Below are 24891 nucleotides of genomic sequence, written 5' to 3'. Positions count from 1 at the left end.
TTCGCCGGTGCTATGAGGATGATGAGGTCGTGGAGCACTTGGAGGTCGTTTTATAGCTTCCGTACTCGTACTCCTATTTCATTTTCTTTTATTTTTATATTTCCTGTCAACTGAACTGCCTTCTTTTACGCGGTAGTAGCTAATGGGGAAAAGAAATTTACTGAAACAGAATCATTTTACTACTCACTGCAATTAAAACGACGTCTATAGCCTTCTTAAAAAATTTTGATTGTCTTTAAATCGTGGATATTTTTGTTGTTTTTTTCACTCAACGCATTGTTAATTATTGTAGGTTTATTTAGAGGTATTTTTTACTTTCAATTTTTTAATAAACAGTGAAATAATAAAAATGCCTCCCTAGCCAAAAAAATCCAACACTGAGAGGCAAGTGTAAGTAGTTTTTTTTTTCTTTTTTATATGCAATGAAATTACAAATATATCCTTAAGGCAAAAGGTAAAAGGTATTGGCCATATAATCAACAGTAGATTAATCTTTTTACCTCGAGTTTTTTTTATAATTATCATTTGGTAAAGGTAATAATTATATTATATATTTAATTAATATTATTTAAATTAAAAAAAGCTAATACAGGGTGTTGCACAGAGATCAATAGTGTTTGATACTATGTTTCAAAAATATTTAAAAAATAAATAAAAATTTTATTATAAATTAATATATTTTAATGTTTTCAAATTATTTTGATGTGTTGATCTCAAAAATATTTTTTAAAAAATAAAAAAAATATTATTAGTATATTTTTTTTATTAAAAAACTTAAAAAAAACAATTATAACTACACTCCCAAACACCCTGAAAAAATTATGCACAATACCTTCTAATAGTGAAAAATAAACTTTTATCATCTCATTTGATTCTCCTGCATGTCTTTCTCCTTTTATGGATGATATATATAAGCTTAAAATGTCTAGTTTATAACATATCAGCTTTTATTTTATTTTATTTTTCTTAACTTCTCTTTCCTGTCTAAAAATTTAATCTCGATCGTTATTATTATTGGTGTTTTAAATTCAGTTATTTTGATATTAATTTTTGGTTTTGATCTTTTTTATCTTATTGAAGTTTTATTTATTTTAAATTTTATTTGTTATGTATAATAATTTCCATAAATATCAATGATGGTGTTAATCATGGTAATAATAATAATAACAATGCTAATGATAATGTTATTGGTGAGGATAGGATGATGATTATAAAAACAACAACTACTATAATGAAAGTAATAATAATAATAATAATAATAAATTATAATAGTAATGATATTATTGATGATAATAGTCATAGTAATGGCAAATGTGACGATTACGATGATAATAATACTAATAATAAAGATAGTAAAGTAACAATAATTATAATAATAATAGAAATTGTAATTATTATAATAATAACAACAATAAAAACAAAAATATGAATAAAAGTAATAGCTGTAGAGACAACAATAACAATATTAATATCTATATTAATAATGATAGGTTATTATAATGATAATAATAGTAATAATGATGTACATAATAATAATAATAATAATAATAATAATAATATCAAAAATGATAACCAAGATAACAGTAACAATACAATGAAGATGACAGTAACGATAGTAATAGCAAGGTGCCAAAACATCTCGCATGATCTGGGAAGCTAACAACCTACAGTAATTCATGAAAATGCAGATGATCAGGAACGTACTTCTACCGGAGGGGGGCAGATTGATTATTGGACATTCATGACGGTATAGAGCGCAGGCTTGAAAAAAGATTCTGCCTCGGCGAACCAAGGAGCCAAACCACTGTAAGTAATTTTTCATGCAGCAATCAAAGGTTTTTGTTTGCGAACCCGAAGTTATATATTTTCTTCATTGCTTTTTTTTTTCACACATAAAAATATCTAGTGATCCATCCTTTTTATTGCTTCTATCATCAGAAGTCTTAACCCTACAAATTAATTTCAAGATTACTCATTAATCAAATTGTATATAAAAGAATAGACAATCATTGAAATCAATTGATCAAGAACACGCAGAAGATTTACTACAAGTTAAGAACTAAAATAAAAATGCATCGCACCAGTTTTGATGCAAACCAAGAAGAACTTATGAACTACAAACTCCCACCACAAGCACTTCTCTTTGCATGACTACCACTTGAATTTTCAGACACAAACCCTCCACTGTCCACTCTCTCTCTAGCTTCCTTTTCACTATCGTCTATTTCTTGTCCTTCGACAGAGAGAGGGACAGGAACAGAGTTGAAGTGAAACTTGTTGTTTGGCGTGGGCGTGTGACTGTTGTATCTTGAAGCAGGGATTTTTATCCCTGATGGAAAACGTCGATGTTTTCCTAAGAAAAAAAAAAAAAAACCGCCGGGTCTCACTCTTACAGGGTCTCGAAACATTGATTTTTTTTTTTCCAGGTGCCCGGCCCCTAGTTACGCCACTGGGTAGAAAACCTTAACGGCAACAAAAAAAAAGCACAACATATAGCCAACCATTCCTCGTGAATTCAATTAAAAAAAAATTCAACAACAAAATCAACACATAATCCACCCATCAATGTCCATGAAAAACACAAAAAACAGATGGAAAAGGTACATATAAACCAAAACAACGAAGATTAATTCAAAGGTCGACATTTATCATTTAGACTTCTTTATAATTATAATAATACAAGGAATTTGAAATCCTAGAACAAGGCAAACTTCCCATCCAACCCAACAATTACAAACAACCCTCACCGATTAGCTCAAAACAAAACCAGAGAAAAACAAGAGATTGCAGGTGGGAGATTGACTAGATGAATCCGAAAGAAAAGCTATAACAACGAGTGGTAAATTATCATGTTTTTTTAGTTTTTTTTAATAGTTTACTATTGAATTGCTTTTATATGACTGGAACACTATATATGGGGTTCACCGTAACTAGAATTCTACATTATTTTAATTTAAATACAAGAACATGGATTTTTTCAAAAAATCTTTGATTTGTCCTGAGAAATTCACATATTTCATTAAAAGAAACAAGGGGCAGGTGTACATTCATAAGAAAGTGGTGTCAGCTGCCATTTGCATCGTCATGGTACCATTCCTTAACTCTCAAGAATCAACCACGCACAAGAACTTGGCGTGCTTATTTTTAATACTCACGTCGCTCCTTTTACTTCATGGTTAAGGTGAATGCCACCTCATTGCATTGATAATTAACATGTTAATTGTTGACATACTTTGCTTATTTTAATAATTGAAAAAAAAACTTATTTTAGTTCCAAATTTACATATTTATTTTTTATTTAATTCTAAATCTACAGTTCTATGAATTTGATGTTGAATTTTCAACCCTTTTATATCGATATTCTTTGATATTTTTCTCAAATTTCCCAACGTTTTAAGGCATAACCATTGATCCATCGCCCCGAGAGGTGGAAAAATACATGCTTACAAGGAAACGAGAAAGGGGATTACAGTATGCCATAACATGGCCAAGGTTATTATTTCCGAAAAACAAAATTCAAATTCAAAACTAACTCCCGTCAGCCTCCCTTCCATGCTGTTTATAACTAATTATCTATTATAAATGAATTAAATTATAGTATTAAAATTGAATTTATTGGTAAATAAATCGAGTTTGTATATCTGGAAGAAATACTATATTATTAAATTAAATTCATTTTATTTTTATATTATTCTCATCACATTTATTTTTATTCCAAATCTATTCCGCTATAATTACCACAAATAACCCATAAAATCAAATTCATATACCTTTTCCTAGGGTCTTATTTTCTTAAGACCATACAAGTTACAAAAATGAGGACAAAGAATGTGACGAGAAGAGAAGTAAATAGTGTCTTGCTGATGGTGTAGTTGAGTTTTAATGGTGGTGCATATTTACTATTGTCGAGAGGGATAAAGTAAAAAATAAATAAATGAGTAGATGGATATTTTAAAGAATTTATTTTTAATATTTATTTAGTATAGTAAATTAGAGGGGTTGATTTTCATTTTATTTTTATATTATTTTTTAGATTAAATCTCATTTAAAATTTAATTATTGATATTTAAAAATAATTACAAACATGAATCTTCAATTAAATTTAGAGAGTTACAAGTTGCTGTATTTTCCAAACAAATTTTGTTCATGTATTTAGCTTTTGATGCTATTCTAGATGGGAATGTAATTATAGTTATTTTTTAAAGTAATTTTCACTTAAAAATATATTAAAATATTTTTTATTTATTAAAATTATTTTTTATATCAACACATCAAAATAATTTAAAAATAATTTAAAAATATTAATTTAAAACAAAAAATAAAAATTAATTTTTTAAAAAAAATTAAAACACAAAAACAAATAAAAATACTAATTCAAATATTGGTACTGAACAGCTGTTTGCGAAAATTTTGGTAAGTCATAACTGTGATCGTGTTTTTAGCAATAGCAAAATTAAGATTATTACCACCAAAAAAATAAAAAAACTAAACGAGCACAGTTGTTTACAATGCTTTCTGAGTGGAAACACCATAAGTTTCAGACATTATATGAGCCGTTTTGCCCTTTATTACTGTTATTAAGTGTCCTGGCAGTTGGGAGTAAAGTTGAATTGAATTGAGTTTTTTTTTTAATTTTGATTATTATTTTTTTATTGTTTGTCTATTAGTTTTGATAATAAACTTGGTTTAAGTTTGTTTTTTTATAGTTTTCTTAAATTATTTTCTATTTTTTGGTATTAAATTATTGAGTATTAAGTTTCATGATTTTTTTTATTTTTTTTATTGGGTTATCCAATCTTATATCTCGGATTGTAAATTAGTTGAATGTAATCTGGATTAACTTGGTTTTTTTAAATTGATTTTTTTATTTTATTTTTTACGATTTAAGTATTGATCTTGAGCGTGTTTTATTCAATATTATTTAAAAATAGCCACACGTATTAATGTGTGATGAGTTATTCCGAGAATGAGGTGATTAAATTAATCCAAGTTAACTTATGTGTTTTGTTAAATTTTTTTATTTAACTTTTTTTTTGTTAGGTGTTTTTTTTGAAAGCCTAATTTTTTTAGGAGTTTTTTATATTTTTTATTTCACTGTTTTGCATGAAATAATTTGTTCTTAAACTTTGTTATTTATTTTCTTTTTTTTTATTTGGTTACTTGGATGGTGAGTCGGTAGAGATAACCTGGGTTAACTAAGGTTTTTTTAATTTTTTTTAATTTAATTTCATATCGTAGATTGTAGGCTTATCAAGTTAGGTTGAAATTAGATTAAGTTAACTCAGGTTTTTTTTTCAATATTATATTTTTTAATTTTTCTACTTTTCACATTGAATTATAAAATTTTGAACCGTACGATTTCTTTTCACTTTTCTTTTGAGGGTTGTTTTGTTTTATATCCTAAATAGTGATTTAGTATATTTAATTTAATTTGTATCAGATTGTCATTGTTTAAGTATTATTTTTTGTGTTAAAAAAATTTGAACCGGTCTATAGTGTAGCTTGAGTGATATATGTATGTGTGTGTATATATAAGGGCGGAGAAGCATAAAAGGCCAGAGTGAACTATAGTCTAGGTAAAATAATAATAATAAAAAACCTAATACTCTCCATAATAATGTTCTGATCACTATGTAATTTCTTAAGCCTGTTGGAGCCTGATTGCAAATATAAATGTTATTATGCAATTAACAATGCCGGACACGGGTTAAGCTGAGCATGTTACTGGAAACTATCTTGATATCACGAGATGACATGATTTTATCATCATGTAGTTTACATTTCATGAATATCCTGTTAAGGTATTAATATTTTTTTTTACCTTGCGCTTGTTTTTTCCAATCCCCTATTATTTATTATAAACTATAATAAAAAATTAAGAAAGCATAAGAAGATAAATTATATTTTTATTTTTTAAACTAAATGAATAAACATCAACCAATAAATAACTTTTTTTATTTAATATCAATATTTTAAATTATAATAACCAACCCCCTTTCAAATTTCAAAGAATTAAAAGTAATGTTAATATTCTTAAACAAGATTATGAGATACAAATTTTATTACAACACATCTTATTAATTAATAAAATAAAATTAGAAGAATTTATATTAAAATGAGTACTTATCAACCTAAGTTAATAAAGCATTTGAGGACTGAATCACAAAAATAATATTGTTGATTTCAATATATCTAGTTTGATTAAATTTTTTTATTAGAATACTTTCTATCAAATAATGTAATATTTTGTTTTTTATGTATTTTTTTCAAAATAAAGTATTTCGTCATTCTATATTCACTCTCGTAGGCTTTAGAAGTTGAAAAAGAGTTAATAACAGGGTTAAATATTTACTTTCAATGCATATGAAAAATCCCATTTCCCTATGTAATTTTTGATGCATGTTAAAAATATAATTCAAAATAAAATAATTTTTTTTTTAGTAGATTCTATAAAAAATTATACTGAACAAGAGTTTATTAAAAATATTAATTTGAATTCGATTATAAATGGATTATATTTTATAAAATATTTAAAATATAACTTTAATAATATAATTTATTTTTATTTTTATAATTTTATGTACCTTTTATATATATATACACACACACACATGCAGAAACGCTATTTCAGAGCCTGTACTGGTGGTCAGGATTGGCTTACTGGATCGAAAGGAAGGCTGACAATAGCAGATCCACCGTCAACATGCCTAGCCAAAACGTTTCGCCTGAGAGGGCGACTTGCAACAGCACGTGAAAGATCTTGTGCGTGGGCTTTATTAAAATGCACTGACAAAGTTCATTCATGATTCATGGGCGGCAACTTCAGCGCGTTCTTCCACCTCCTCTCAATCCTAAACTTCTTTTTCTTCTTCTCTTTTACAAAATGAAAAAGAAAAGCCCAAATCCATTTTACAGGTTACCATTGTCTACTCTCAATCCCTCTTACCCCGCATCGACAAGAACAGACTTTCTTCCACCTCGAGGACTTGCAGTCAACATCAAGCGTTCGGCCTCAAGCACTCTAACATCCGATGGTTACAAATCCATCATGAATATAAGCCTACCTGTCCAACCATAACTCTCAATCAAATCCCAGTTCCAATCCTGGCAAAGATTCTCTCCAGTCAACTAAAGCAAATCGCTTTGCTCTCCGAGGAAGAAAAGAATTAGCCAGACAGGTCACGGAATCACACACCCATTAATTAAAAGATAAACCAAATGTTCTTTGATTATATAAAAAAAATGTTCTAAATTTAGAAATATATTAATATATTGTTTTTTTAATTTGTCTTTAATATTAATATCTAAAATCATATAAAAAAACTAATTTTTTAAAAATAATAAATGTTCAAAATCACTTCTTAAACAAATAAACAAAAACACTATTGATGAGCTACCCTGATCCTACATCCAAAGACGCCCACAGCTTAAACTCAATGAACGAGGTCGAACGTATCATCTCGTAGATAACCTCGACAAAAAGCACACAGTTGATAAAGCGGACGACATCGTTCAGGCACCTGCATCTTCGCTCTCAGATTAATCTTCTTTCCGTTTTTGACCCTATCCAGAATTTAAAATACCAATCCTACCATCGTTCATCTCGTCGAAAACCAAATATCTCTTCCCACACACAAATAAAATCCAAATCCATTCACGTACTAAATAAAAGATCTCAAACCCTAATTCACTAGGGTTTTTATAATTGCAATATTCTTTAATATCTTCATCTTTAAATCAAATCTAATCCTCTTATCCATTGTAATTACTGGATTAAATCTACCTGTATATACGTATGAAACCCTAAATTCGCCAAATTGCAAGCCATTTTGGATCTACGATTCTGATTCTGATTCTGATTTTTTCTTCAATGGCGGATCAAGAAGAAGAGGAGTTGAGAGTGGCTCTAAGAATGAGCATGCAAAACTCGCCTCCTGAACCTAAGAGGAGCAAGCCGAGAGACGCTGGAGCTCCTGCGCCGTCACCAGAGGAATCGAGGCGGATACAGCGAGAGCTCATGGCAGCGGCCGCTGAGAAGCGGATGCTTGCGACGAGAATTGCCTCTCCTTCTCCTTCCTTGTCGCATTCGCCTTCTCCTTCTCCTTCACCATCGCCGTCACCCTCACCTTCGAAAGCAACAATTGATAGAAATCCTGGTAAAAGTGCGGACTTTGTTAGAAAGGAGGTGAATTTTGGTGCGAAGGAGGGGAATTCGGGACTTGAATTATCGAGTGAGGAAGCTAATCAGTTGTTTTCGATGGTGTTTGGGAGTGGAGTTTCGAAGGACATTCTTGCTCAGTGGAGTAACCAGGGCATAAGGTATTGGATAATGTGGTGACTTCCATATTGCAAATGGTTTTACATGTTTAGTTATGACACATTTTGATGGGTCATAATAGTGGATTTTAGCAATTTGATTCTTTGTTCAGCAACTGAAGTGGAGAAAAAGAGGTCTTATTGGTTCAGTGCAGTGATGAAGGGGTAGAACTGTGTGCTTTTAAGGGCTATCCCCATGGAGATCCCATAGGAATTTGTATACTAAGTTATTTGTCTTAGAACTTGTTTGAGATCTGGTTCGTTTTCAAAATCATGATGTTGCAGAAGTTTCATTGGCTTACCCATTATTGGCTAATATCATTTTGAACGTTCATATAGGTTTAGTCCTGATCCAGAAACATCTATGGGCCTGGTGCAGCATGAAGGTGGGCCATGTGGCGTATTAGCAACTATACAAGTAATCCCCGTGATTTCTAACTATGCTGTTTTTCTGTTGTTGCTAGTATCTTTAATCAATTTCTACATGATGTGTGTTATATCGAATAAATCAAGGAGTAGTTTTTTCTTTGTTTCTTTCTTGTGCTATGGGAAGAAGGGGGGTTACCGACTTACTGTCTGAAGGGTACAACTCATGCGTCCCTGTCTTTTAGTGAAGTGGGGTGCAAGTGCATTTTATGCTGCTCTGCTTTTTGCCCTTGGACAAAGCTAATTACACTTTGCATGCTTTGATGTCATCTTTTTTAAATTTTCATGCTTTAGGCGACAGTCTAGTCATTCATAGAATTGATTTTTAAATGGATGTCTATGCCATTCATTTTTAGATTTATTTATAATCAGTGTTGTCAAAGGTGAAAGGTGCTAAAAGAGTCCAAGCCTATAAAATGCTCGAGGCGCACGCCTGAATGAACCAAGGTGATATGCTATAAATTCAAAAAAAATATGTAATACTATACTATACTAAATTATATAAATCTAAAATATATATCTTCCCAATTAAGATTAGATCATTAGAAAATCAAAAGAAAATATAAAATACCATAACATAGTCATGTAAAGTTATAACTGATGGTGGAATTTATGGGGGCTCATGGCAAGTTGAAGTCAAGGGCATGTGAAAGAATTTAGTTAATTATCAAAGAAGCCAATTGCAGGGTGAGGATGCTACAATCAATGCAGCAGGTGTCACAGAGATGAGAGAAAATGCTTTGAATTGAACATGAAAATGAAAATGAACATGAACATATTTAATCCCGGTAGGAGTTTACTAGAAATTTTGCTTGAGGTCAACTAAACAACAGGAGCCAGTGCCAAAATATTAGCTGTATCTGTTGATGTTAAGTTCTCTTCAACTAACATTTTCAGACTTCCTGACACGGAAGATTGGTTGGATTCATCTAGTAGTCAGTATTAAAAATGGACTAAGGCTGACTAAAAGTTATCTAATTGCTGATAGTTTATAGTAAATTTAGCTTTAATAGAATTGTAATATATAAGAATGATTCATGTGATTGATCACAAACTACATTGGGTTTAGCAAAGTTGAGTTTAGTTATTGTGTTATGTATCCATTCCCTGTGTTTGTTGGTGATAATCTTTCAAAACACTAGCTAACACGTGATTTTGACAATCTGTTGTAAATCAGATGATTATTTTAACTATCTAAATATTTGAAATAATTGTTATATCTTTTGACCTTGTGGTTATTGCAAAAAATTCTAGGCATAGCCCTTTTCATAAATTGTTTTATTTTCAAATCTATGGATTGTGTGTCATTAAGGGTTTAGAGAATTTTAGACTACCTCAAACTCAAGGTCCATAGGCCATAACCAACCAAAGTAAAAAAAAATTTCACTTCATAATGGTATTGAGCCATTGGCCTGATCATTTCACAATGCTATGGCTGGTTTTTTGAACTTCTCCAAAATGAAGTAGGGTTGGAGTTTGATTTCTTACTTGGAAATGGGTAGCCTATGTTTTTGTATAAGGTAGCAGTTGAAGTTATATAACTGTATCAATCATCATTCCTTTGAACCAGGTATTGGTTGCAATTTAAGTGTGCAGTTCATAATCTCCATATACCAATTCGTCTTTTATTTTAGTTTTCTTGGTGCTATACTGATTTGCAATTTCATAGCTTCAGAATCAGTTCAAAATCCCTATTGATTTTCTTACAATATTTTGTGGGATTGTGCAGGCATTTGTTCTCAAATACCTTCTTTTCTTTCCGAATGAAATAGGCAAAGTTACATCAAATGCGCCACAAAATTTGGGCCCTGGAAGATTGTCTAAAGGTCAATATGTTGCATCGGATAATTTTGGTTCTCTCACTGAAGATGCAAAAGCAAGGTGATTATAAACTATCGGTTAAATATCACAATGGAAGACCTTATGCACTTAAAAATTTGCCACTTGTGGTTTCACATGGTTTTCCTCCTGCCTGTAGCCTACCCTTTTTATCAGTTGCATTTAAAGCTTGGAGCTCCATTTTTTGTTTGCTTTCACTTTATGCTATTATTTATGATCCTTTGATTTACAAACAATGAAATTGTGGTATTCATTCCTGAGATGTGCTCAGTTGCTTTTTAAGTGCCGTGAACTGTTGTATTTTTAAGTTGTCACAGTTTAATAACTTCATATCAAGGTTTTTCCATTGTTCTCAAGTGAGTTATTTTCTGCAATGATATTCTTTATCAGTGAATTCTGATTTATATGCATGGTTGAGTCATTACAAATTGCTAATTGGGTGGCATCAAGTTATTGATACAGTGTTCCTTGAGTTTGTGATGGAGTTGGTTTCCTGGTGATGGATACCATATGAGGTGTATATGCTTTTTCCTGTTTATGCCACTTGATCTTTTGTAGAATATTCAAACCTCTTTGATCTTATATTTGCATGTGTCATGAGCAACTCAGTCCTGGTTAAAGTTTAACTTTAATAGCTTATGTTCCTGTGTACTTGAGGTTTCTGAATAATTTGCTGCTGCATATATCTAGACTAGTGGGCAAGGTTTAACAGCAAGTAGTGGTTTGAAAACTTGTTATACCCTTGATTAACTATCAATCATGTGTAAGTAGCGTTCTGCCTGTTTTAGTTGGAAATGAATGTTGGGATGCGTTGAAAAAATAGAATGGTTCATGATCAATCTTTTATAGAAATTCATTTATATTTGCTCACTTTTCCATTTTCATTTCATTTCTGTAATTTTTTCCCATTCACAGAGCCCTGGTCAAAAGCATGGGCGAGATATTGTTTATGTGCGGAGATAATAAAAGAGCTGTGATTGCCACCTTGAATGTTGTTGGCCTTGACACCAAGGGCTTTGCAAAGAACGAGGTAAGTTGGTTTAGGTTTGATATCAATGTACTTGCAATAATAAGTTTAGAGATTGATTTAATGGAAACATCATGATTGTGATGACTATTTTGCACAGTTGTTTTGGATATTTAATTGCTGATAGGGGCTGTTTTCTACCTTGCAGATTGTTGCAAAAGCACTTGAGGGTCTTTCAATTGAATCTGCCTTTGATTTACAAAAAATTCTAAGAATCGAAACACATACATCACAAACAAGTGCATTGCAGAAGCTCCATAAGGCGCTTCCTGTTTTCCAATCTCGTATGGGGGCACTACTGTTCCTTATTTCTGCATTACTGTCCCGGGGATTGGTATGCTTACAAAGCTATCTCTTCATTCATTTGCCCTGTAATATTTTCCCATGTGAGAGTCTGATCTAATCCTCATCATTTTATGCTTGGAAATGGGGTAATCGCTAGTCCATTTCAAAACCTATTCCTTTTGTGGAAGAAGGTAGGAGTGGGGTGGGATTGAGGTGTCTGATATTTTAATTTCAAAGCTTTTTGAAATGGGAGTTTTGAGCTTTACTTTGGGGTTATGTTATATTAGTGGAAAAAAAAGATGGCTTCATCTTTCTCCAGTCTTATGCTGTAAATCACTAACAGCCTTTTGAAGTTTCCTTGTGAATTAGTGGTTCTCCCTTTTTAAAATTGGATGCTTATGCCACTTATGCTTGAAAAATGTCTCTTCTATTCAGGACTCCATTCAATCTGACAGGGACGATCCCAGCCTTCCCCTAGTCACTGCTCCTTTTGGGCATGCTTCACAGGTATAATACCCACATATTGATCTAGGTTGTGTTATCTCGTCCCCCTCTGCTTTGATGGTACCTGTCCTTTGGTTAATTTTTGAATAATGATTGGATTTTTCTGGGATGATATCATTTCTTTTGAACATTGTGAAACAGGAAATTGTGAACCTTTTGCTCTGTGGACAGGCTGTCCCTAATGTATTTGACGGTAGGATGGACTTAGGTGGAGGCATGTTTCTAAAGGGCATATTCACGAGTGTGGAAGTTGGATTTCTCACTCTACTGGAATCCCTCAATTTTTGTAAGGTTGGCCAGCATCTAAAATGCCCTAAATGGCCAATATGGGTTGTAGGAAGTGAATCCCATTATACAGTTCTATTTGCTCTTGACACCACTGTTCAAGATGAGAATGAGCTGGAAGAAAGGGAATCACAGATCCGGAGGGCATTTGATGCACAAGATCAGAGTGGCGGTGGCGGCTTTATCAGTGTTGAAGGTTTCCATCAAGTCCTTAGGGAAGCAGGAATTAGACTTCCATCCGAGAAACTTGATCACCTTTGCAGCACTGGCTTTATTGTATGGAGTGAGTTCTGGCAGGTTATTTTGGACCTGGACAAAAGTTTGGGAGGCCTTAAGGATTCAAGTGGGTTAATGGGTAAGAAGGTGTTTGATCTTTACCATTTTAATGGGATTGCAAAATCTGATTTAAATGGAAGCCACACAACCTCTGGGGGTGAAACACCGGTTCAGAGACCTAGGCTCACAAAATTGAGGGTTTCAGTTCCACCAAGGTGGACTCCCGAGGAATTCATGGCAGATGTGGTAGTGACTTCTGGGCCTGTTGGGAACGAATCAAGTGGTAAAGACACTGAGGTGACAAAACCTGAGCCTTCCCAGCATGCACCACTGGTGGACTGTATTAGAACACGTTGGTCACGTGCAGTTTGCAATTGGGTGGGAGATCCGCCTAGTATAGTGTGAATGTTTACCCTTTTTGTGATCCTTTAATGTGCTCCTGTCGGTGGAAACACAGATGCCATATAATCCAAAAAAGAAAGAAAGAAAACAATCACAAAAGAAATCAGCGCAAGGCATCCTCTTTTATATTAAGCAGGGGGGGGGGGTGTTCATGGTGTTATCTTTCGCAGGTATGTGCAACACCATTTTCTGCTGTGGATTGTTGTAGCTTGCTCATTCTAATTTGATCTTGATAATGTTAGATACTCAGAGAGGGAGGTATACTGTCATGTTTAATGACAATCTGATGTGTAAAATTCGTTTATATTGCCTTTGTGTTGATTTGGAAAGCCTTTGGCGAGGGATTGTAGGAATGCCAAAATAATCATGCATGTTCTTGCTCTTGAATATGTTGTAACAGTTAAACTCTGCCCTGGAGGAACGCAAAAGGGCAACGGAACAGAGTATTGGAGAGTTATTAGATCTAAGGAGAGATCCTGTTGTCATATTTTTACTTTTTATTCATAATATTCAACCATGAATTCCAGCAAAAGAATGGTTACTAATTTTTCATTGCTTCTATGGAACCAGCCTGGCGGATCCGGGGGAAAGTCTGGACGGGGCAGTCAGCCTCCTACTTTTTTTCGTTGCTAGGGCATATATCATATAGGGTAATGACTGCCCTCTGCATCGAAACAGCAATATACAGAGACGCACGCTCTTTTCTATATATATCTAAATAATTTTTCTAGATTGAACTTTACATTTATTTGAGAAGAGTTTGACACTTCTTTGAATTGAAAAGGATGTTAATTATTTTAGAGTATACCAATGTTTGGAACAATTAAAAAGCTATTTGTACTCTTAAATAGGAAATTAATTGATAAGTTTTGTATGATGAAATTATGTTGAGTATAATTCCAGATATTTAGTGGAAGAATAAATAAAAGAACTTATTAAGCATGCCATACTGTGTTTCTCATTATAAACTTACGAATGTTTGAGGTTAGTAGATTATTTTAATATATTTTTTTAGAGGAAAAACTTAATTATTGTACTCTTTTGCAACTCCCGAAGCTAAATTTTTATGTTCGTCATGTGTCCACAGAAAGTTTTATAGTTGTTGATGATGAGTTTGAGTCATGGGCTTAATGTTGTTTAACTCAATAAGAGAGAAGTTTTGGGTTCCCAGATGATTATTTGATAAGGATTTTGCCTAGTACACCGATATGTTCATGCTTGTTAATCATAGCGGGACAAGGAGGTCAATGTGGATTGAATTTTTATCATGGAACCTTGATTTAACAATTTCTGCCGTTGAAATCTCGGCTAGAAAACAGGGTTCTTCTAGTGGTTCTTTGCCTTCGAATTGGTTTAAATCATGGGGACAGGTTTCATGAATTTAATGCTACTCTTTGTATCTTTCCTTGTATTTATACCTCTCAAGGTTTTATTAATTGATATATAACTTTTAACACTCTTTTTGCATGCAAGACTCTTTTTATTTATAAAAAAATTATAAAATAGACTCAAACTCTTTTAATCCAATAAAGATTTTAAGTGCTACTTTACGAAGGATTCTGAATCCTTTTCCATCCAGGGCTCTCATTCCTTGGAGTAGGCAAAGCAATGTTGACGTCGTGGACAATTAGAAGGCTCTGTCTGCTGGAAGAGGTGTTGAAGGTTGGGGAGTATGGTCTTCCATTGGCATATCATTACAAACTTTAATTGGCAACGACAAAGATTTTGCTTCTTTAGCTGACCACTTGCAAATCCCATCTTCATGAAAAATAACATCTCAACATATGATCATCCTTTTAGTTTTTGGATTATACAGTTTACCTTTTGTCTCATTACTTTAATAAAGAAAGATATATTTTTCTGACTTGTTATCCAATTTCTTCGTTAACACATTGGGAACATGAGAATAAGCAATCCAACCAAATATCTTGAGATGACTAATATATGGTTTCTTTTGACTCCAAGCTTCCTGAGGAGTTATATCATGAAAACTCCTTGTAGGACACCCGTTCAAAACATAAAATATCACAAGCAACTGCTGCTTCTCGAAAAAATTTAGGTAATTTTTTATTAATATACATCTAATCATGTCCATCACAATTCTATTTTTCCTCCCCACCATCCCATTTTGCTGAAGAGCGTATCTAGCATTCAATTGATGCTGAATACCGTACTTTTTCAAGAAATCATCACAAACATTATATTCTATAATTTTCCTATGAAGTAGCCGTTTAATATATTGCAACTTTTATGATGCCAAGTTCTGCAGAGTGAACAATTCAGTTGCCTTGGCTGCTCCAACAATACTGGTGAAAAGCTCTTTGGAACTGCTGGAGGATTGAAGCATGACAACACTTTGTGTTGGTAGGTTGATGCAATGGATTATCGAGCAGGATCTAAAGGATCGGTTTTATGACCATCCACACGTTGGGATTGAAATCATAGAAAGCGTGTGAGTCCCTTATTGGGATTGAAACGGGAGGAACCAGTGTGTAATTGCATGACCCAATGGCACCAAAAGCATCTCTGTTGGTGATTTTAATCGATGTTGTTTTGGTAGTTGTTCATCGAATACTATGTATATTAACATAACATTTAATAAATTACCTACATTCACGAAAAATATTTATATGGTTAAAAATAAAAAAATAATACAATATAAATATATGAAAGAAAAGGATTATATCTACTTTACTCAACTTCCATATCTCATTATTTTCATTGCAATCCTTTTTTTTTTTGTCACTCTTGTTCTCGCTCTCTCTCTATTTTTTATCTCAAATAATATTTTTATTTATAGGTAATTTATAGCAAATAAGAGATCATAAATTATGACACAAACGAATAGAGAGACAAAAGTTATAAAACATGGTATAAATGGTGGCAATAAATAAGCTTTCATGAAATAAAAATGGGGTTGCCATAAAATGGCAATTCCTAACATACTCCAACTGCATTTTTGGTTCATTGGTTGCACTCATGACCCAAAAAGTCCTAGTTGGAGTTGCTTCTGAGATATATCTTCTCCCTTGTATCTAGTGTGGGATTGGGGCATTCAAAATACCAGCAGAAGGGAATGCTTTATCAATGCTCGCATCTTAGAAGAACGTGCGTGTGCTCTGGTTCCATGCCCAGGTGGGGACTTGCGTAGGATCAGCTATCAAGTGAGAATAATCTCCTGGTTAGTGAAGCATCAGCAACAAGAAGAGCAAAAATATATCAGAAAATGAATACTTTACTATCTCTGTGTCTTCTTCAGTTTCATATTCATCTACCCATCTCAGAATCCTGTTACAAAGTCAAAGGAGAGTTACTCTCCAAAAGAAAAGAAGGAAAAATTAAAGGAGAATTGTTAGAGTCATGATGGGAAGTGCAAGTATGCCTTTTGAGCTACTGAGTGCACAGAAAAACCTTTCATTGAGGTAGGTTGTATTAGCAAAGTTGATTGGAGCTTCAATGCTTAAAATGAAGACACCAGGGATCCTCATAGCTTCCTTGTAATGATGAAGATTACGGAATATATCTGTCCCAGGTATGTTTCCCAGAACCAGAGTCTTTGGCCTTGTGACTTGAAGAAGGATCTTGAATATTGATATCCCTACCTGATCATCACCAGCATCATGGTTGTTTTGTATCATCAATAATACGAAAGCAGGAATCACTCTATAGTGTCTTTTCCAAAGATAATTGGAAAAAGGAAAAGCAACTTAAATCCTAATTAATAAGTATTTCCTGTTTACTTTTTCAAGCCGGTGCAGGTTTGGTTCTGGTACCATTATCTAAAACTTGAAAACTCACCGCAATGGCAAGGCCGTCCCGGATAGAGACAAAAATAACACCAAAGAATGCACACAACATCACAACAAAATCAAATTTGTCGATCTTCCATATCTGGCAAGCAGCAGGGATGTCTACGAGGCCATTTACTGCTGTTACTATGATGGCACGCAATACAACAGTTGGGGTGTACTGGAATAGAGGCATTAGGAAGAGGAGGGTCACCATAACTGTCACTGACATTGTAATGTTAGAAACTGCCGTTTTGGCTCCTGCAATGTGATTGACAGCAGTACGAGAGAAAGCTCATGAAATTCAAAGTTCTGTCATAACACCATTGATGTGTCTTCTATTTTTAAGCATTTAATAGCCATAACAGAGAAGAAAGAAAGGATAGTAGACTGTATATGTTAGCAACTGTTGTAACACAACAGGAAGTGGCGGAGCCAATTACATTCATTAACCCAATTGTCATCATTTGCTTGTCACCATCTTCCTGGTAGTTCTTCAAAGCAGCAAAAATATGTATAAAAGTACAGTGCAATCCAAGATTAACCTCCCTCCTTTAACAATTCATGTATTTCCAGTGAGTATTAAATTTATTCTTCATATAAAAAAGCTGATAATCCCAAAGTAAATAGAATAGTAAAAAAAATTACAATATTTTTAGGAAATTGTAAAAAAAAGAAGAAGAAAGAAAGATATTTCTTAATGTTTTCTTTTCTAAAATTTACCACTCGAATGACCGAACTGAGTGGGTCAAATTAGGGCCCTTTATGTAGTTATAGTCAAATCAATGTTGCAGGCCCATTACACCTCCCAGTCCCTGTCCGAGGTCTTCGATTAGAAAAGTAAATCTCACAGAACCAACAGTCGCTTTGTCTGCGACAATCTGCCGATCATCGTTTCTCCAACTCCCCCGACCAAGGTGCGATTTCTTCTCCTTGTCACGTTTCTCTTCTACTTCCCTTAACCACTCCTATTTCGATCTCTCGTCGTCCATCCTTTGTTTTCAGTACTCTCTCTAATTCGACGGTTGGTTTCGTATTTTTAATTACAAACAAATCACCCCTCTCCAAATATTCAGGTCTCCATCGCAGTTTTTGTTTTTTTTGCTTTTGGATGTCGTTAACAATCGAACCAATCCTTTCCGATGATTGATTTCAAATAATTGCAGGGAATTCGCGAACTGTCTTACCGTGATTTTTAGTTCTAATACATGTGAGTGAGTATTCTGTATTTTATTCAAATGTATGTGATGATTCTTAAGCTTATAGCAATCTATCTGTTTTTCTCAATCTTATCTTCTTTTTTTCATTTGTTAAATTATGTGCTACTTGACGTAACTGAGATGTGGGTTTTGGATTTACAATGGAGTAAACAATTATTGTGTTATGGCCTGGAAACTGCAGGGCCACACTGAGTGCTCCAATCTAATGGGTCTATTTGTGATAAACCGGGACCTCTATCAATAATTTTTGTGCTCGCTCGTGTGTGTAGGTAGGCGAGGTTCCTTTTACATGTATTCCTGCTGTTTAAGTGAATGAGACAAAGATAGATAGATTAGATACGCTTCCTGCTTTTCAAGCATGCAATAAAATCTCCTAGAAAGTGGCCATGTTGTCTAGGTTCTCACTTTTTTTGGTTTAGGTATGATGTCTTAAGGGTCCTGATCATGAAACTGTTTTCCATAACAATGGAATGACTATGACTATCTTGTAGCACCATTTGGGACAATTATGCTTAGAAACCATTAAAGGCTTGTGTAAGCGTGTTTGTTCTGGCTTAGTTATTTTGTTATGCAGATATCGTTTGTTGGGTCAGTTTTAAGCACGAACTTTGTTTTGCTGTTTGTTAAACTAGCATTGTTATGTTTGGAGATATGTTTGTCACCACGTTCATGCAAATGCATTAGTCATATGGAGATGTGCTAATAATAACTGTGTCAGGAAAGATAATGAATTTATATACCCGCATGGTTTTGAATGCATTTTTGTAGTTCACACTAGTCTGTTTCTCACCTATACATGTATTTGCTCCCTTTCAATTAAATTTAGGGCGGATGAGGAACCTGTTGATCCGAAGAAGTATCTTGAGGAATCCTGCAAGCCTAAATGTGTGAAGCCTTTGCTTGAATATCAGGTAAAGCATTTTTATATTCAAACTTGTTTATTTTGTTTATCTTTTCATTTTTCCAGTATCTAGATATCAAATGAGTGTGGCCTTCATTCAGCGACTTCTGAAATCTGGCGTCTTATAGAAAAAAAAAAACTTTGGGTCCATCAAAGCACCTGTTTTGCTTCATTTTCAATCCTTCGCTGCTTGATAAGATATAAGATCATGTTCGATAACTTGTTCGAAAAGTGTGGATCATCTCCTTGTTGGTTCCTGAATTTTTGGCTTTATGAATTTTTGAAATCATTTCTTTGGTAGTTACTACTGAAAAATCATTTCTTTTACTGGTTTCTTCCGAATGGCTTTTCTTGAGCTTTGAGGATTTGATTTTATGGCCAAAAGCATATAACTTTTGTGGCACTTATTACAGGCATGTGTTAAGAGAATTCAAGGTGATGAGACTGGCCACAAACATTGTACTGGACAGTACTTTGATTACTGGTCCTGTGTTGATAAATGCGTAAGTTGTCTTTCACTGTTTCAAATTTCGTCAAGATTTTGATTCAGGTCATGAACTGAATTTGGCATTTTGGACAGGTTGCTCTGAAACTCTTTTCGAAACTGAAGTAGCAGGGATGCTGCTAGATCATGGGCTCATTTCTACTCATCTGCGGCGCTTCTTTTCGATTTGATCAGCATACATTTTTTGAATTAAAATAATGGAAGATGTCTTAAATTGATTGCTTTGTAACTTGCAAGTTGTTGAAGGTGATATCATGCGAGGTCATGCTGGTAATTTTAAAGATGGACGCTATATATTGCTCTAGGCTAGGGGGCTTTTGTTTTTCTGCTTTGCCGCGTTTTAAAAAAAAATAATATTTTTTTTAATGTTTTTGAATGTTTATTTTGATATATTTATAAATAAAAAATATATTAAAAAGTAATCATTATAATATCATATCAACTTGATAAAATCTGCTGTAACACTGCCTCAAGATAACTGTGCCCATACCTTTCTATAACACTGCTAGGAGAGGTGATGCTTCCGATGATATTTGCTCATATATTGTTGTGTTGATATGTACAATTCAATTCAGGTTTCGCTTCATAGCAGGTATTAACTGTTTAAACTGATATATTCCGCAGTCATGCATGATCTCTGCTCGCACGCTAGATTGACATGTTTAGACTTTTCACTGTCGTAGGTTTGTAGATCCTCACCATTTGTTCATGTGGTATGAAAGTGTTTTTGAAATAAAATGATTTTTTTTAAAATTACTAATATTTTAAAACTTTTATATTATTTTAATACACTGATGTACAATATAAATTTTAAAAATAAAAAATATTGTTTGAATTTATCATTAAATAAAAAAATATTTTAAAAAATAATTAGTTTTTCGGTTTCAATTTGTAAACCTTTGTCCATTATTTGATATCCAGGATTTGGGATCATTATTTGAACGGGATGTCTTGACGAGATTATTCATCAATAAAATGGATTCAATCTTGATTTATATATAGATATATTCAAGATTACTGATTAAAAGAGGCTAATTTTTTCAATTGAAAATGGTAGTGAAAGTAAAGGAAGAAATTTGTTAGAAGTGAAAAATCTAAAAGGCGGTGGCTAATATTAAAACCGCAGAATTCAATGTGATTGGAAACGGGGAACCAGTGGGACCTCCTACTCCTCCGCCATTAGACGGTGTATCCTCCGCCCAAAACGGATTGCAACCAGACCTAACCTTGGTCATTTTTCAGATGCGAAATTGTCGCCTCACACACGGAATGGATAGACCTCGTCTTATCGTTTTCACCAACCAAAAAAGAGAGCCCCGTTATGGCCCAACAAAACTCAGCCCAATCTCAGATCACAAATCTCTGCCAATCATCCTGAGGTCAACAGTGACATAGTTTGCATAAGTGAACGTTCTCTCTATCTGTCATTAACTCGAATCCAAGGTACAGTTCCTTGTCTCTCATTAACTCATCAAATCATCAAAGTCTCCTTTGTTTTCTCGTTCAATTTCTCCCTTATTTTCGTATTCTGACTTATAATAAATAAATAAAGAAGCATTTCTAAAATTCAAGGTCTCGACGTTAATGCACGTATCCAAGATTAAATTAATTGCCGTCCTCTCTGCAGGGAACACCGCAAATTATCATATCGTGCCTTTTTTTAGCTCTAATACATGTGAGTATTAGGCTCCCTTTATCTTGTTAAGTTACTGCTAATCATAATTGAATCTGGGTGTATCAGAATTTTGATGGGCTTTTGGCTCGCCATGCTGTGGTGTTGCACAATTTCTGATATTATCTAGTTGTAATCAATATGGAATTATCTGTTAAGTGTTGTTGTGCTGGTTTCAGGTTTAAGGTTGTTTATAAGGATGGGTGCATTAGGGAAACCAATTGCTGTCGTGTTTTATATGGTGCTGAATCCATGTAATTAATGGGTGTAATTGTGATAAACTGGGATCTTAGACCTATAAAAAATATTTTTTTGAAAGAAACCATGAAAGGCTGATTTGCTCATCTTAAGCATTCTCAATCTCATACTGGTTTTTAATTTACTATTCGAAGGCAAGGATTTATTTGTTTTTAAGCAAGATTTTTATCCATAATAAGAATTTTATCCATGATTGGATATTGCTTGTCCCAAGTCCCAACACTATCATGTTTTCAGACACAAAAACATGGATGCTAAGATTAAAAACATGCTTATACCCGTGCTAGAGTCAGTAATGAACCTTATCTGCTCGCATGGTTCTGAATTTTATTTTGCATATCATAGTTTTTTCATGTCTTACTATGCATGCGCTTGTTGTTTTCATTTAATTAAATTTAGGGCGGACGAGGAACTTGTTGATCAAAAGAAGTATCTCGAGGACTCTTGCAGGCCTAAATGTGTGAAGCCTTTACTTGAATACGAGGTGAAGCACGTTCACAATTTAATTTGTCATTTCTTTTTCCTTGCCTTCTTGTTCTCTAAATAAGCAATGAATATGATTCTTGACTTTATGTCTTCTGGCCATTGACTTATATCCAGTACCTTCCAAAGCTATTTGATGTTATACTCCCTGAGATTTCCATAACAGAATTGTTTTATGCTTATACAAGTACTTAACAATCTTGTCAGGAACTAAAAGAAATGACGCTGCTTATTGTTTTATGTGGCACTTCATCAGTCTGGGGTCGTGAAATGAGTGTGCGTGAGAAATTTGGCCTCAGTTTCCTGTTTTAATTAACTATATGTTCAATCTTTTGCTGCTTCATAGGAGGGATACATTCTGTTGGTGGTGTGCGGGTATGCTGTACATTGAACCCTGTAGGTGCTATAGTTTGTGGCAGTATAGATCAAAATTCGCTAGTCACTGCTGAATTGAAATGCTGTCCCAGTTGGTTGGAAATTTCTCAGCTTGATTATATGTTCTGCCATTGGAACTATAATTATATTCCACTTATTACAGGCATGTGTTAAGAGAGTTGAAGGAGATGACAGTGGCCACAAACATTGTACAGGGCAGTACTTTGACTATTGGTTCTGTATTGATAAATGCGTAAGTTTTTCTTTCCACTTCTTAATGCTTTCTTAGATTATTATTGGTCTGGATCATCAGCAGCATTCGGGATTTTGGGATATGCAGGTTGCACCGAAGCTATTCTCTAAACTGAACTGACAAGGAGCGCTTTCAGGACACCACTTTCGTTTCCAATTCGAGTTTTTTGCTATCTTAGTTATGTGAAATGTTGCTTGGCTGATTCGTGTCAACCCTTTATCATTTTGACAAGGAAAACCTGTTGAATTAGAATAACAGAGAATGTTGTGACTTGATGGATTTGTAAGCTGTTGCAGCAAATATCATGCGAAGTCACGATGAAAAGATCGAAAGACTCATGATTGGGTTTATAGTATCAGTAGTTCTGCCCTCTTTTCATAGAAAGAGGTACGGAAGAGTGTCTCGAATCCAGAAAAAACAGAGTAGAAAAACTATTCTTACAACTTCTTTTTACAGTGGATTTCAGAACTAAAACAAATAAAAATAATAATTATAATTAATACTAGAATAAATTCCTTTTTAATTAACTTTGATGACAAGCCAAGCCAAGTTGATTAAGTTTAAAGTTTATTTTGCCAAAATCTTCTCCACTTTGAAAATTTAAGTGCTTCTTTTGCATCTAATTTTAACCTTTTATATTTTCACTAAATAAATAATAAGCAAAACTTATTATGAGGGATATAATTTAAAAAAAAAATTAAGTTTCTACAAAACATGTCAATTAATGTTTTTTTAAATTAATTTCTCATTTAATTTAAATCATATTAATTAATGTTCCTTAATTATAAAAGAGCTCATGTGTTGAAAATTAAATTCTAATAAAATTTTAATGTTAAAAGCGAATGAATCTCAATTTTAATTTGAATTCAAATATATACATTAATCATGTTTAAATTAGATTTTCTAATAAATATAACACAAATTAAGTAAAAGATGGATAGAACTCACAAGCGGGGGCATTCCTTTGGTGTGATTACAGTTAAATATTCCCTTCACAAATGTGAGGAGTGAGAGAGAGAGAGAGAGCTCTTTCCAATTTATAAGCATTTGATACTCCAATCCAATCACTTTCACTCCCCTTCCCTCCTTGGGTTCTAGTTCGTAATAATACAACAAGCCACCTTCAACGTCCCATGCATACAGGCGTCACAACGGCCAGATAAAAAGGGAAAGGAAAGAACTGAAAACAAACTAGACAAACAACTTGGTTGCTGCACGAAAATTACTTGGAAAAATAAAAAAAGAAAGCTAGAAGGGAGAGAGTGGAAAATTAATTCACAGTCCACTTGATCCAATCAACTTGGTAAGACCAAAGGTGATAGCCATAGCCAGCCATCCTCCAACCAAAACCCTAAGTGATGACCTAACAGCTGGTGCCTTTCCCAACACAGCCCCTAACCACCCAAAGATCATCAAAGCCAAGGTCACTGCCGCAACCACAACTCCTAGCCTCACCTTGTACCCTCTTATGAAAGAAGCGGCTAGCAATGGCACTAATGCACCAACTGAAAAGGCAAGAGCTGAAGCTGCAGCTGCTTGCAATGGATTTGGCAAACTCTCCTTGGCTCCCTCTTCTTGTTCCTCTTTTCCTCCATTATTTCTTCTTTCGTTTTCTCTCTTCATTTGGGCCAACTCAATATCTAGTTGTGAGTGGACAGACACAAATTCACCTATTGCCATGCTACAAGCCCCAGCTACCAAACCGGCAAACCCGGTTAGTATCATGACCTTAATGTCTTGTTTCACAGCCCCCACACCCATCATCAATGATGCGGTGGAGACCAAACCATCATTGGCTCCGAGGACTGCAGCTCGTAGCCATTGTGCTCGTTTTGAGTAGTCAAAGTCTTCGGTTTCAATCTCTAAGGTCGCTTGTTGCTCAACATCATTAATAGGGAAAGCAAATTTGGCATCATTGAGGGATGTTTGGTTGCTAGCCATGGAAGAAAAGTAGACTGAGAATTATGGAGATTTTGTTAGAATAATCAGATAGTAAAGAGGGGAAGGTTTGGAGAAGTGTGGATGACACACGCCTTGAAGAGGTTATATATAGATGAAGATCTTTGCTAATTATGG

General features: G+C 33.7%; 5 protein-coding genes across 7 annotated transcripts; 3 read left to right on the top strand and 2 right to left on the bottom strand.

The window, feature by feature from the left end:
- Positions 1 to 7411: 7411 nt before the first annotated feature.
- On the top strand, positions 7412 to 14242 carry LOC105138464 (protein FAM188A-like). Its single transcript, XM_011044544.1, has 7 exons — positions 7412 to 8319; positions 8656 to 8734; positions 10472 to 10623; positions 11497 to 11611; positions 11757 to 11942; positions 12329 to 12400; positions 12539 to 14242. The coding sequence occupies exons 1-7, from the start codon at positions 7871 to 7873 to the stop codon at positions 13361 to 13363; spliced, it is 1878 nt and encodes a 625-aa protein (XP_011042846.1). The 5' UTR covers positions 7412 to 7870; the 3' UTR covers positions 13364 to 14242.
- Positions 14243 to 16527: 2285 nt separating this feature from the next.
- Positions 16528 to 17413, bottom strand: LOC105138463 (probable sulfate transporter 3.3). The gene is made up of 3 exons (XM_011044543.1): positions 17159 to 17413; positions 16772 to 16962; positions 16528 to 16648 (listed from the first exon to the last, which is right to left on the bottom strand). Exons 1-3 carry the CDS (start codon positions 17378 to 17380, stop codon positions 16543 to 16545), a joined length of 519 nt encoding a protein of 172 aa, XP_011042845.1. The 5' UTR covers positions 17381 to 17413; the 3' UTR covers positions 16528 to 16542.
- A 608-nt stretch (positions 17414 to 18021) lies between these two features.
- On the top strand, positions 18022 to 20076 carry LOC105138461 (cytochrome b-c1 complex subunit 6-like). Its single transcript, XM_011044538.1, has 5 exons — positions 18022 to 18065; positions 18315 to 18358; positions 19195 to 19279; positions 19683 to 19772; positions 19850 to 20076. Coding segments are annotated over exons 2-5 (210 nt in total). The 5' UTR covers positions 18022 to 18065; positions 18315 to 18356; the 3' UTR covers positions 19883 to 20076.
- Positions 20077 to 20886: 810 nt separating this feature from the next.
- LOC105138462 (cytochrome b-c1 complex subunit 6-like) lies at positions 20887 to 23240 on the top strand. 3 transcript variants are annotated; one of them, XM_011044539.1, is made up of 6 exons: positions 20887 to 21217; positions 21402 to 21449; positions 22104 to 22188; positions 22395 to 22463; positions 22726 to 22815; positions 22903 to 23205. In XM_011044539.1, coding segments are annotated over exons 2-6 (279 nt in total). In that variant the 5' UTR covers positions 20887 to 21217; positions 21402 to 21447; the 3' UTR covers positions 22936 to 23205. The 3 variants fall into 3 exon arrangements, with proteins under 3 accessions (XP_011042841.1, XP_011042843.1, XP_011042844.1); XM_011044541.1 differs by lacking the exon at positions 22395 to 22463 and adding an exon at positions 22534 to 22562 and having other exon boundaries at positions 20890 to 21217; positions 22903 to 23240; XM_011044542.1 differs by lacking the exon at positions 22395 to 22463 and having other exon boundaries at positions 20902 to 21217.
- A 488-nt stretch (positions 23241 to 23728) lies between these two features.
- On the bottom strand, positions 23729 to 24891 carry LOC105138460 (vacuolar iron transporter homolog 1-like). The gene has a single exon (XM_011044537.1). The coding sequence runs from the start codon at positions 24754 to 24756 to the stop codon at positions 24091 to 24093; it is 666 nt and encodes a 221-aa protein (XP_011042839.1). The 5' UTR covers positions 24757 to 24891; the 3' UTR covers positions 23729 to 24090.

This window comes from Populus euphratica, unplaced genomic scaffold (assembly GCF_000495115.2).
Source record: "Populus euphratica unplaced genomic scaffold, PopEup_1.0 scaffold181.1, whole genome shotgun sequence".
Taxonomy (NCBI): domain Eukaryota; kingdom Viridiplantae; phylum Streptophyta; class Magnoliopsida; order Malpighiales; family Salicaceae; genus Populus; species Populus euphratica.
Note: the sequence above shows the minus strand (reverse complement) of the source record. Positions and strands in the feature narration are given on the sequence as shown.

What these genes read in the sequence shown, in the direction of transcription:
- LOC105138462 (XM_011044539.1), top strand. An exon ending in TCTGGGGTCGTGAAATGAGT is followed by an intron (nt 22,464 to 22,725) that starts GTGCGTGAGAAA and finishes CACTTATTACAG; the next exon opens with GCATGTGTTAAGAGAGTTGA. An exon ending in GGTTCTGTATTGATAAATGC is followed by an intron (nt 22,816 to 22,902) that starts GTAAGTTTTTCT and finishes TGGGATATGCAG; the next exon opens with GTTGCACCGAAGCTATTCTC.
- LOC105138460 (XM_011044537.1), bottom strand. Translation starts at nt 24,756, where the DNA reads ATGGCTAGCAACCAAACATCCCTCAATGATGCCAAATTTGCTTTCCCT.
- LOC105138461 (XM_011044538.1), top strand. An exon ending in AGCCTTTGCTTGAATATCAG is followed by an intron (nt 19,280 to 19,682) that starts GTAAAGCATTTT and finishes CACTTATTACAG; the next exon opens with GCATGTGTTAAGAGAATTCA. An exon ending in GGTCCTGTGTTGATAAATGC is followed by an intron (nt 19,773 to 19,849) that starts GTAAGTTGTCTT and finishes CATTTTGGACAG; the next exon opens with GTTGCTCTGAAACTCTTTTC.
- LOC105138464 (XM_011044544.1), top strand. Translation starts at nt 7,871, where the DNA reads ATGGCGGATCAAGAAGAAGAGGAGTTGAGAGTGGCTCTAAGAATGAGC. An exon ending in GCGTATTAGCAACTATACAA is followed by an intron (nt 8,735 to 10,471) that starts GTAATCCCCGTG and finishes GGGATTGTGCAG; the next exon opens with GCATTTGTTCTCAAATACCT. An exon ending in ACTGAAGATGCAAAAGCAAG is followed by an intron (nt 10,624 to 11,496) that starts GTGATTATAAAC and finishes TCCCATTCACAG; the next exon opens with AGCCCTGGTCAAAAGCATGG.
- LOC105138463 (XM_011044543.1), bottom strand. Translation starts at nt 17,380, where the DNA reads ATGTCAGTGACAGTTATGGTGACCCTCCTCTTCCTAATGCCTCTATTC. An exon ending in GGGACGGCCTTGCCATTGCG is followed by an intron (nt 16,963 to 17,158) that starts GTGAGTTTTCAA and finishes GGTGATGATCAG; the next exon opens with GTAGGGATATCAATATTCAA. An exon ending in ACAACCTACCTCAATGAAAG is followed by an intron (nt 16,649 to 16,771) that starts GTTTTTCTGTGC and finishes ACTTTGTAACAG; the next exon opens with GATTCTGAGATGGGTAGATG.